The 12,660-nt window shown below is 36.9% G+C and overlaps 1 protein-coding gene across 1 annotated transcript in view; it reads right to left on the reverse strand.

Annotated features, from left to right (window-relative positions):
- The window catches only part of si:dkey-82f1.1 (DENN domain-containing protein 2A), a 35,565-nt gene that overhangs the window by 8,837 nt on the left and 14,068 nt on the right, over nucleotides 1-12,660 (reverse strand). Inside the window, exons 3-12 of the mRNA XM_052597728.1 lie at nucleotides 10,606-11,556; nucleotides 9,554-9,681; nucleotides 7,886-8,001; nucleotides 5,851-6,048; nucleotides 5,492-5,585; nucleotides 4,754-4,804; nucleotides 1,785-1,972; nucleotides 677-786; nucleotides 471-540; nucleotides 73-150 (exon numbers count right to left, since the gene is read on the reverse strand). Of these exons, the coding sequence (XP_052453688.1) occupies nucleotides 73-150; nucleotides 471-540; nucleotides 677-786; nucleotides 1,785-1,972; nucleotides 4,754-4,804; nucleotides 5,492-5,585; nucleotides 5,851-6,048; nucleotides 7,886-8,001; nucleotides 9,554-9,681; nucleotides 10,606-11,556 (1,984 nt within the window). The remainder of the gene's footprint in view (nucleotides 1-72; nucleotides 151-470; nucleotides 541-676; nucleotides 787-1,784; nucleotides 1,973-4,753; nucleotides 4,805-5,491; nucleotides 5,586-5,850; nucleotides 6,049-7,885; nucleotides 8,002-9,553; nucleotides 9,682-10,605; nucleotides 11,557-12,660) is intronic.

Here is a 12,660-nt window from a genome sequence, read left to right on the forward strand (position 1 = left end):
AAAGCACCAAAAAAGAAGCACAAGATAATAGATGGCACACTGAAGTTAAATGCTAAAGGTCAAATGAAACACCTTGGAGAAGAGATCAAAACAGCCCAGTCTGCTCACAATGCAGTACACTTCAGGTAGACGCCTCCCTTTACCGCTGGGCTATAAACACAAAACACACAAACCACTGATGAAACGCCCAAAAAATGAATTTAAAATACAAAATAACATTTATTTCTAACTGCTAGCTAGAAGTCACTTAAATGTAACCTAATGAGTTCACAATGACAATTTGGTATTTAAAAAACAACAACAATAGGCAGCATATATTGTGCAGTATTGAGTAAAAAGTTATTTAATTCTGAAGCCCATTAATACCTCATTCATATTTTGTAATACTAAATGTCTAGCTTGTGGTAACTGTACTCTACGTTATTTAGTATTAATGGTACCCTTCAAATGAAAAACAAAGAGCAGTTCACCAGTAAACGTCGACAGTAGCCAAATCTCCGGCTCCCATCTTCTCCGGTTAAGACAAACGAAAACGTTTCACTATGAAGAACAGATTCATTTCCAATGAGCAAATGATTCCCGACCAGCACAAAAAAAGCATATATTTCAGCAAATAACAACAAATGTGCTTCAAATAATGAATGAGGTTGCTTTTGTAAGGCTGTGGATTCGATACCTGGGGAAACTGTCCACAGGTGCCCAGTCTTTAGCGTCAGGGAAACAGAACAGAGGAATGACTTTCAGCTGGTCTTCAGCCTCTCGCATAAACTTGAAGCTTCGTTCAAACTAGTGAGGAAAAAGAATCAGGAACACAGATCGATGAACGTCTCATGCTGATCTTTTAAGCCTAAATAGATCATATTTGTTCTGTAGTAGGCTACAAAGGGGCTAAAACCTTAAGAAAAAATGTGCTTTTCACTTTGCAATGTATAATTGCAGTTTTTGTTCAATAAATATACTGTCATTAAAATATGTTAGTATAAAAATACATTCTGTGACTCTGGAGCACAATTTTTTTATTTGTAGCAATAGCCAACAATACACTGAATGGGTCAAAATTATGAATTTTTCTTTTATGTCAAAAAATCATAAAGATATAAAGTAAAGATCATGTTCCAATCATGATATTTTGTACATTTCCTACTGTTAATATATCAAAACTTCATTTTTGATTCACAATATGCATTCATTTAAAGTTGATTTTCTCAATATTCAAATAGTTCAAATAGTTGTATCTTGGCCAATTATTGTCCTCCTAACAAACCAGACATCTAATGAAGGATTATTTATTATGCATATATCTCAACATCATATATGATATTTACCATCTGAATCTAACCATGTGATGTCAAGCCAGCCATCTATTAGCCTAATTATCATGTTAATTACTTTGCCTTTAGCCCAAATAGCAGCTGTGCTTTTTACCCCAAATACCATAATCATATTATATATTCTTTCGTTATTTAAAAACTGTTGCTTTAATTATCTTAAGCAAAGCTGAAATCATTAAAAAGACCTTTGTCCCAAAATATATGCATTGATGTTAGATATTCTCAATTGCTATTTATATTTACAACATAAAAAAATATATAAAATAATAGATAAAGTGAGCACAGAATCAACTCAAGGTTAAGACAAATTTGCAGGTGCATCTTGAAAAGTGAGTGTATTAGAAAGTGCTACACCACATTTTTGTGCCATTTAGAGGTTTAGAGAAAAAAAATATCAACTGCACCTTTAGCCCCATTGTACCCTATATGTTTTTGGAAGGAAAATGTTTATACCTTGAGAGGGAACTGCTGTGTGACTTCTGGTAAATACGGCACGCCTGCTTTGGTCTTATGAAGAGCCACAACCAGAAAGTACTCAAACAATTTCCGCTCCTGAAGTTCCATCAGGTCTCGCTCCAGAGTGCGATATCGACCGGTTTGCCTCAACATAGACTGGACCGACACTAATCTCTGACTGTGAGCTAAAACAGAACAGGAAGAGGAAGGATAAACAGACAATGATGATGTTTTTCCCCACAGAATTAAAAGGAATAGTTCACTCAAAATGTTAAATTTGCTGAAAATGTTCTCACCCTCAGACCATCCAAGACTAGGGTGAGTTTGTTTCTTCATCAGATTTGGAGAAATTTAGTATTACTTCACAAACACGTCACAAATTTACTCACAAACTTTCAACAAACATTAGAGTCCTCCATCAATAATGCTGATTTCTTCAGTGAAAACGTCCTCTCATCTTGAATCAGGAGAAAATTATCCTCAGATCAAGCACAGTTTGCAAAGCAAAAACTTCTTTAAGCAGAAATGTGGGAGGATTTGATGTGAGAGACAACAGGAGATGGACTTTTTCACTGGAGGAAGCATTAGTATGCTATTTTAAATAGAAGCAACTATTTAAATTTAAAACACTTTAATGATGGATTAGTTTTTTTACAAACACACACTCTTAGACAAGAAAGAAAGCTTTTGGGACAAATGTTCTTTAGGCTATTATTCATTCATATATTACATTATTCTGTAACATTTTTGTATTTGTAATTAAATTATTGTTTGTAGTAACTTAATATCACATTTTATCACTCTTCGTGTGATTGACTACATAAAATGATATAAATATATACATTTTCTAACACCCATATCTTGAATTTTGTGATCATTCACATGCATTCATAAATGCATTTGAATACACCGAATAATGCAGTGATAGAACGCACTCAAAATGCACACGCACACTAGTATGACTTCATCAAGTAACTTTACATTTGTCTAGATGCCTGCACTTTTTAAGCAAAATTTGTTTAGTTTTTGAATATAATTGATACTGTTAAAAGGCACATCATTAAAACAAAAAATACAAATTCACATATTATGCTTGGAAATCGAAATTAGAACTAGCTATTAAATTAGTTAAAAATGCCTATCCATATACAGCAATGATTCACGTACCCCAAACTGACAAAAATGATTCGCGAACCAGCTCCGAACTCCCGAACTGATTCAAATGATTCGCGATCCCCAAAATGACTCAAATGATTCGCGAACCCGCTACGAACTCCCGAACTGATTCAAATGATTTGCGATCCCCAAACTGACTCAAATGATTCGCGAACCCGCTACGAACTCCCGAAATGATGCAAATGATTCGCTATCCCCAAACTGACTCAAATGATTCGCGAACCCGTTTTGAACTCCCAAAATAACTCAAATGAATCGCGATCCCGCTCCTAACTCTCGAACTGCCTCAAATGATTCACGCTCCGAACTCCCAAACTAACTCAAATGATTCGCGAACCCGCTTTGAACTCCCGAACTGACTCAAATGATTCGCGAACCCGCTACGACCTCCCGAACTGATTCAAATGATTTGCGATCCCCAAACTGACTCAAATGATTCGCGAATCCACTACGAATTCCCGAACTGGTTCAAATGATTCGCGATCCCCGAACTGACTCAAATGATTCGTGGACCCGCTACGAACTCCCAAACTGATGCAAATGATTCGCGATCCCCAAACTGACTCAAATGATTCGCGAATCCGCTTTGAACTCCCAAACTAACTCAAATGAATCGAGATCCCGCTCCTAACTCATGAACTGCCTCAAATGATTCACGCTCCGAACTCCCAAACTGACTCAAATGATTCGCGAACCCGCTTTGAACTCCTGAACTGACTCAAATGATTCGCGAACCCGCTACGAACTCCCGAACTGATGCAAATGATTCGCGATTCCCAAACTGATTCAAATGATTCGCGAACCCGCTACGAACTCCCGAAGTGATTCAAATGATTCGTGATTCCCAAATTGACTCAAATGATTCGCGAGCCCGCTACGAACTCCCGAACTGATTCAAATGATTTGCGATCCCCCAACTGACTCAAATGATTCGCGAACCCGCTACGAACTCCCGAACTGATTCAAATGATTCGCGATTCTGTGTCTGTAAATCTGCATATTTGCATTATTTATTATTGATAAATTAATGTAATTTTAGAATGGACTTATTTTGTAATACGTAGATGTAGATGAAACTCTATTTTCATTATTTATGAGATTTTTTAAATGGTTGGTGTTTTAAGGTTGATGTGTACATTTAAAGCCTTGAATATTTGAAATTACAGTAGCATTCTTTCAGTAATAGTAATTAATTTGTTTAATATAAATAAATGACTAGTTCTATGCATTTTGGGTGTGCTTTTTTCAGTATTCATGGGTGACTTTTTTTATGTGGGTTACATTTTTACATTTAAAGGTCTTGATGTTTGTCAATTATATGAAATATTTAATCCGGAAAGGACAAAATAAATAATCATGAATGAACCCCTAAAAGTTTCCATATAAAAACTTTGATTGAACCCTTAAAAGGGGTTCTATATAGAACCTTTTAGGGGTTCCAAATACGTAGCGCCTGATAGAACCTTTTACGGTTCTATACAGAACCTTTTCTTCTTAGAGTGCAGATTTTCACTTCTCAGTGTGTTAACTGATAGACTGCAGCTGTGGGAATTACTTGTGGATTATCGTCATGTTTTTATCAGCTGTTTGGACTCTAATTCTGACTGCACCCATTCACTGCAAAGGATCTATTGGTGAGCAAGTGATGTAATGCTCAAACTCATCTACATCTTGGCTGGCCTAAGGGTCAGTATATTTTCAGCAAATTTTTGGTTTAACTACTCCTTTAATGTTAACTTGAAATTCTTAACTGACATGAAGACATACTGTAGGTCTGCAGGACCTCATACCTTTTATTTTCTCCTCTGTGTCACTTTCAGACTCACTGTTTTCATCCGTCACTATACCAGAGAAGAGAGAGAGGTCAAAGGTCACTAGAAAATCAGTATTCAGGTATTCGCAGAGACATATTTCATGCACATGTGTATCCTATACCGTAACATAATTCTATCATCTCTGGAAAAATGGGTCAAACACAACTGACCCAAAACTGTAAACGTGTCCATAAAGCTAACTGGACGCACATGTGGCTGGGGCCCGAACTGTCCCACAATGCAAAGCATGTGGATTAGAATGTAACTCTCTAGGTGCAACAAATACGGTCATCACACTGTTATTCAAGGTTCATGCAATGCATACAAACTATCATTCTTACAATTCTATATATAAACATATATAATTTTTTTAAAGAATAAATTATAAAGAATACAGTAAAAATAAATAAATATAAAAATTACATAAAATATATAAAAATGTAAGCAAATACATTTACTTTCAATAAAAAAAGATTGAAACAAAGGGGGAAAAAAGTGTATAACCCAATTTTCTGGGTTGCACAATGAAAAGGATCTCAAATTAACTAGCAGAATATAATTTATATAGATAATATAAGAATTATATATATATATATATATAAACAATTAAATGTAAAAGAAAATGACAAATGTGAGCAAACTGGATGTATTGTTCCTTTAAACAGAAAAAAGTAGGTCTAAATTTATCTAATATATAATGTTCCCTTCACAAACCTCTTCCCGAACTGGATTCGGTTGACTGTGAGACCCTTTTCATCTTCTTCTTTCCCCTACGGGCCTCAAAGATGCCGTTGATTTTCTGCACCATCTGTTGAAAAAGAAAACATTCATGGCTGTTGCTTTATCAGAGACAGGCCTTCTAAATCTTTCGCAAAGGATTTCTGAAGGAAATATCGTTTTCCTTCATTTTCCAGATTATTCTTAGGTGTCTCATCCTCCTGTCACATTTTTCTTGTATTTTTATTAGCAGTGGAAGGATGTCGATAGGCCAGCATCTCAGTCAGGGGTGGACCAGAACCATAAATCACTGATAAGTTAAGGATTACACTGACTGGGCTCTTTTTTGGACGTACCTTTGGAATTTTCCGCCGCCGTCGGTTGTAAGGATCCCCCGACAGACACGGGGTGTCATCCGGGCTGCTGGGTGTTGATGGAGGGCTGACCCGTGACGGGGACGCAATGCCGCCATCTCTGCCGGTCTTTCGCAGTTCCAATAGCTTGAAACTACGTCGCTCTGAATTCTGCCTGAAGAAACCAGGCTTGGAGGAGAGCTGTCAATGAAAAAATGGAATTCAGTCGATTTGATTTATAAAGTCAGCATTGTGGGATATAAACTTGCAAATCTGAGAAATTTTTATTTCTTTTATAATTTTATTTCGCGCAGCTCTGACTTTATAACTCGCAGTTTGCATGTTTATATCACACAATTCTGACTTTATATCATGCAATTATGACTTTATATCGCACAATTATGACTTTATATCAAGCAATTATGACTTTATATCATGCAATTATGACTTTATATCACACAATTCTGACTTTATATCACGCAATTATGACTTTATTTAACGCAATCAGGCAATTATGACTCTATATCACGCAATTATGACTTTATATCACACAATTATGACTTTATATCACGCAATTATGACTTTATATCACGCAATTATGACTTTATATCACGCAATTATGACTTTATATCACGGAATCACGCAATTATGGCTTTATATCACGCAATTATGACTTTATATCACACAATTCTGACTTTATATCAAGCAACTATGACTTTATATCACGCAATTATGACTTTATATCACGGAATCACGCAATTATGGCTTTATATCACGCAATTATGACTTTATATCACACAATTATGACTTTATATCAAGCAATCACGCAATTGTGACTTTATATCACGCAATTATAACTTTATATCACACAATTATGACTATATCACGCAATTATGACTTTATATCACGGAATCACGCAATTATGACTTTATATCACGCAATTATGACTTTATATCACGAAATTATGACTTTATATCACACAATTCTGACTTAATATCACACAATTATGACTTTATATAAAGCAATTATGACTTTATATCAAGCAATTATGACTTTATATCACGCAATTATGACTTTATATCACGGAATCACGCAATTATGACTTTATATCAAGCAATCACGCAATTGTGACTTTATATCACGCAATTATAACTTTATATCACACAATTATGACTATATCACGCAATTATGACTTTATATCACGGAATCACGCAATTATGACTTTATATCACGCAATTATGACTTTATATCACACAATTCTGACTTTATATCACACAATTATGACTTTATATAAAGCAATTATGACTTTATATCACACAATTATGATTTTATATCATGCAATTATGACTTTATATCACACAATTCTAACTTTATATCAAGCAATTATGAATTTATATCACGCAATTATAACTTTATAACTTGCAATTGTGAGGGAAAAAAAGTCAGAATTGCGATACAAAACACAATGACCTTTTTTATTTTTTTATTCGGTGGCAGAAACGGGCTTCCATATGAGGCTGAAAAGTAGATTTTTTTTTTTCCATTTATAAAGGCTAACCGTAACCCTAACCAAGAACGATATACAGTTAGAATGATGACTATATTAGCATCCACATCAACTCACGATAATGTTGTTTATTGTAAGTGTTACAGCTTTGTCAGCTACCGATTTAAATGCATATGCCCTTTAAAGCAGTATGGATTCTAATTGGCGTGTCAATGTTTTTATCATCCATCATCAAAAAAATTAAATAAAAAACATTCTGAAACTGATTCCAATGACATAATTCCTCTGTGTTGTTATCATTATAGTTGTGGACTTCAAACTTCATTATTCACCTAGAATTTCATTGATTATTAAATCTTTATACCTATCATAGTAGTTATCATCCTTGGTGTAAACAGGCCTTAAGTACAGGTGCACGACACATTTAATTTTGGGGATTAAAAAAGCTTTAAATGTCAGTACCGAATGCTGATATGTATGGAGAACTCACTCTAGAGTGGAAACAATTAATCAGGAAAGCAGTATGAATACCTTGGATGGGGTATCTGGAATAGGAGAGGAAGGGGAAGAAGAAACGGGATACTTGCTCCTAAGACAGTGACTTTCCAACTCTATGTCTTCATATGGGTTCTCCTTCGATGGTGGGTCTTAGGGAGGGAAAATACATACAAGAATATTAGCTGCTTGCTCAGTCATTGCTTAAAACCCTAATGCTAGATGTTGATTAGCATTTAAGCATTTTGTTTCAGTTAAGCCTCAATTCAGTGTTTCGTTAAGGAGAGATGATTTATAGATGGCAGACAATAAAACAAGAAAAACTATCTCTGATTTACATAAAAAGGAGTCTTAACCATACTGAGTGATTGAAAACCAAAATATGGCCATAAGAAGACTAGATGGATATGATAGCTTCTTACTAGCATGATGTAGCATATTGCTAACATGATTTAATAAAAAGATAGATAGATAGATTTAGATTTAGTTTCCTACCAAACAAAACAGAATTGGTTTAGATTTCAATTAAATAAAAGCACATTTTATTTCTTCCATAATGACAAGTCATACATCAGGTTTGTTGATAGTCAGTGGTGCTAGCTAACATGGGCATATTTTTGTTAATTTCGCCTTGTCAACACTGCCTGACTTAGTCCTGCTTTTCTGCGAAGAGATTTCATACTGACGTCATGTGTTTGCTTGCTTTTGTATTCCTTTCCAGATGTTTGAAAGTTTTCCAGGGAATACATGCAAGCCTCATTAGCTGTGTGTGGCATCACCAGCAGTACTAAAAAGAAGACAAACTAATAGCGAATTCGGTCTTGGTTTGTGCGAAGAACTAATGAGGTAGAGAGAAAGAGACGGGGATGAGAAAAATGTTTGAGCGGAAGAAGGGTGTTTTTGTACAGATGCAGAAAGCCTCTGTTATGTCGATTCATCCACCAGATGTGTCTGGTGGGAAGACAGTTTATGATGTTGGGACATCCAGTTCTAGAACATAAGAGAACATACGCTAGGCTCCTTGTTCAAAGCCATTAAAAAAACTGCTACCGGCCAGAGAAATTCAAGATCAATAGTGAACCTTCCATTATTGGAAAAGTTGTTATAATATAATTAGACACAACATTAATCATTACCAGAAAGAAGGATGATTGCGCAGACAAATTTACCTTGGTCTGGCTAGTAAGACTAGAGATTTATATAATCACAGATAATCAAAGTTCAATAAGAAAGCTATAATTTACAGCTTTGTGGTTTTCCATCTTTTTGGGATATGATGACCAAAAAAAAAAAAGGTCTGATAGGATTGCAGAGAGCAGGGATGGTATGCTATGCTAATGAAGATGCTAATAAAACGCTTTTAAACTAACCAAACATAGTTAGGACAACATAACAAACTGGGTCAAGAAAAAGGCCTCCCAAATCTTTTGTTGTTGATGTCAAGGCCCTGCGTCCAATCGATTTCAATTTTTGTCTTGCCACGGATAAGACCTCAGATTTTGCTGTGGAGAAGACTAATGTGGGGTAACCCAAACATAGAGTACCACTGGTGAGGTTGAGTAAAGAAACACCAATGTTTGCAATGGCATTGTCTCAGTTTGGTCCTTATTAACGTTTCAAGCTCCTAGGCTTCTGGGTAATTGCTCTGTCAGGTGCAGTCAGCCTGGTTACTTGGTACCATTGTGGTGCAATGCATTATGTTACCTAGGATATCCTCATAGACATTCTCCTCTGATAAAGTGCGAGTGAGGCCTAGCTTAGATAGCTCATAGAGATCTGCTCGACAACCTTCTGATGTCGACTGTAGAAGATCTTCAAACTCGTAGGACTTCCTGCAGGTTCAACAACAACAACAGAAAAAACTTCATTAAGAGAATGAGAACGATCAAGAAGGAACCAATTAAGTCCACAGGAAATTGATGGACTGAAGGTCCACTGGAACAACAATCCTTAAATGATTGGATTTTGGCATAATCTTGGATTAAAACAGACCCCCTCAACCCCCAAACCTCAAGATTAAGATTGCATCACAATACCAAAAGTTTTTTCATAGAAGGACTAGACTGATAAATGCTACTATTAAAACAGCATCCCCATAAAGACTGATGGTAATCCTTTAGGGGAGTCTTGGTTTCAAAAGATTTATTAGTGTGACATAAAAATCAGACAGCAGGCTACTAATTTTGTGAGTTTTTTTCTTCAACCCACGTGCCGTTTTCCAGCTAGCATGTCTATGCATGGAATAGCTGCACTACAATTATAGGTTTTTTAAATCTTGACAAATTCACTGTATGGATCTATTAAGCTTTCAAAGTAATGCATCAAAAAACTATGAAAGGTGGATTGAAGAAAGGCGCTACTGATGATTCATTAAACAGTCCTCGCATAAGGCTGAGATATTATAAGGCATAGACAAGGTACTAGAAAAGAATTACTTGGTCTTTATGCACATGATTGATTTAAATTTGAGCTAAAGAAGCTATATTTATGATACAATTTTAGTCAGACTGTATTGGTTACTTGGCCGAGACTTCTGGAGTATTCAGTCATTTGAGATAGGAATTGCATGAGTTGTGCAAGATTGGAAGTAGAACCCCAGAGACAACATGAAGATGGGCACCAAATAGATTGGCTGGCATACTAAGAGGACTTTGTTATTTGTTAGATATACAAGTGAAGTACAAATGCACCAGATGCAATCCAGTTCTTCAGCTCATTCTTAAAGTGACACTGCCAACAAACATCAGTCTTCTTACCTGTTATTAGTGTCTCGAGCTCGTCCGGATAGTCTTCTGCAGATCCCTTGAGGTGGAGGACAGGATGGAAGGGGTGGGGGAGGTATGGAAGGTAAAGGGGGGAGATTTCGTTTACCCTTGACAAAACAGTGGATGGCCGCAGGGTTATTTGTCTGTGTGTGGTGTTGAAAGGTTCTTTGGGGTTTTGGTAAAGGGTTAATGGAAGGAGATCCAGGTTCACTGTAGACGTTCTCAGAGTCCCGACTTCGAATTCGGCTGCCAGATCTCCCAACATCCAGAGTCCCAAAGATTGGCTCTGCGGGCCTCTTCTCTGCTTCTTCCTGCTCCTCTTTTGAAGCTGGGCAGAAATAATTGCCGGGCATAGACAAGGACGATTTGGAAGGAGTCTCCTTCATCGCTTGCTCAAGTTTTTTAATGTGTGTCAACACCAACTTTTTGTCCTGACCAGTTTCTGTTGTTTTCCCCAATGGGGCTTTGTCCAAAATCCATTCCTTTTCCTTCACAGGTCCCTCCGAGGTGTTCAAAGGTTCTCCAAACTTACTCCCATTCTCTTTGCCACAGTTCTGTCTCTCCCAGTTTGAAAGTCGCTTACTGTCTTTTCTTTGTACTTCCGGTTGTACCTTCTTCTTTCCAACTTCCATCTCCTTCAGTCCCACTGATTGGGTGTTTGACCCGGTGGTCTCTGTTTTACCCTCCCACCGGGATATCTTGTCTCGAATGCTGGCAGTGCTTTTAAGTCCTAAGGGACTCTTGGGGGACTTGCTGCAACCACCCAGACCATTTTCAATGGACTGAGTATTGGAGGGACTCTTATGGGCGAGCATGATGGTGTCTCCTGGGCTTCGGCTGATGTTGCTCAGAGAAGATACACTGTCCCCGACCCCACACAGGTCTGGCCGCTGAAGCACCACAGATTGGGCCTGGTCAAGCTTCAATCCACAGCAGTGGAGCCTGAAGAGACCACAGGAAAAATGCTAGAGACATCAAGAGAGTCTGACAGTCATTAAGTGATTAGATAGAAATTATAGAGTCTGTGCATTTAAAGGTCACGTTTCACAGCATCATTCATTCAAAATTACATTATTACATTACCAATTACCAAAATCTCTCGCAACCACTAAATTATATGTGAACCAGTCTACTTATTTAGACAGTATTCAGCATGAACCATAAATGTTCAAAGTTTCCAATTTGGTATTAATTGCGTTGTCTAGACATTTAATTGTACAATGAATTAAAATACGTTTTTAAAATTCAAAAAAAGTTCAAATGAGATGCAGATGGACTTGCAGTCAGTGTGTCTTCTTTCCTCTGTGGACAGAAAACACAAGCCTTTCACAACACAAATGAATCACCATCAGTGCAATGAATTTAAGGTTATGGTTTTGCCTCAAGTCCATCTGAAAACAAAACTCCTCTGTGCACGTTTGACCAAACAAGCTTCCACCAACAGGGCAAAGTTCAAGGGACAGTCATGCATCTTTCTCTTTCTTTAACTGGCTCATAAACACATCCTTGGACTCCATCCAATGACACTGCTCCAACAAACAAACAGAGGAAATATTAATCTACAAACTGTGTGTATGCTAAACGTCACAGAATTTCAGAGGAGAATATCTTGTCCAGTATGCCTCCAAACACTGATTCCCCTTTTCAAATACAAAGTGTTGTTTCTCAGAAAATTCTAATAAACTTTAAGCAGCTTTCTTTTGGCTTGTGATTATTATTATTATTATTCTTTCTTTTTGGCTAATGTATCTCATTTCATGAAGCTCAACGCAGCCAAGAGGAAAAAGTAGGTCAAGCTCCAAAACCCTGAAGAAGCAAGAGAAAGAGGGAAGAGGGAGAGACAGGGGGTGAGACTAGAAAGAGAAAAACAAGGAGTGTGTAGGACAAAATATGTGATTGTCTCTTTCAGGAATAGGCCTGCTGAAACTCTTGGAGAGTACATCATCCATCATCACCTAGGATAGAAGCCAAAGTCTCCTCATCAAGATGATCTAACGGGGTTGGGGATGGGGACATTGTAAGCCAGAGGAAATAGCATTTGATGAT

This window comes from Carassius gibelio, chromosome B25 (genome assembly GCF_023724105.1).
Source record: "Carassius gibelio isolate Cgi1373 ecotype wild population from Czech Republic chromosome B25, carGib1.2-hapl.c, whole genome shotgun sequence".
Classification (NCBI taxonomy): Eukaryota; Metazoa; Chordata; class Actinopteri; order Cypriniformes; family Cyprinidae; genus Carassius; species Carassius gibelio.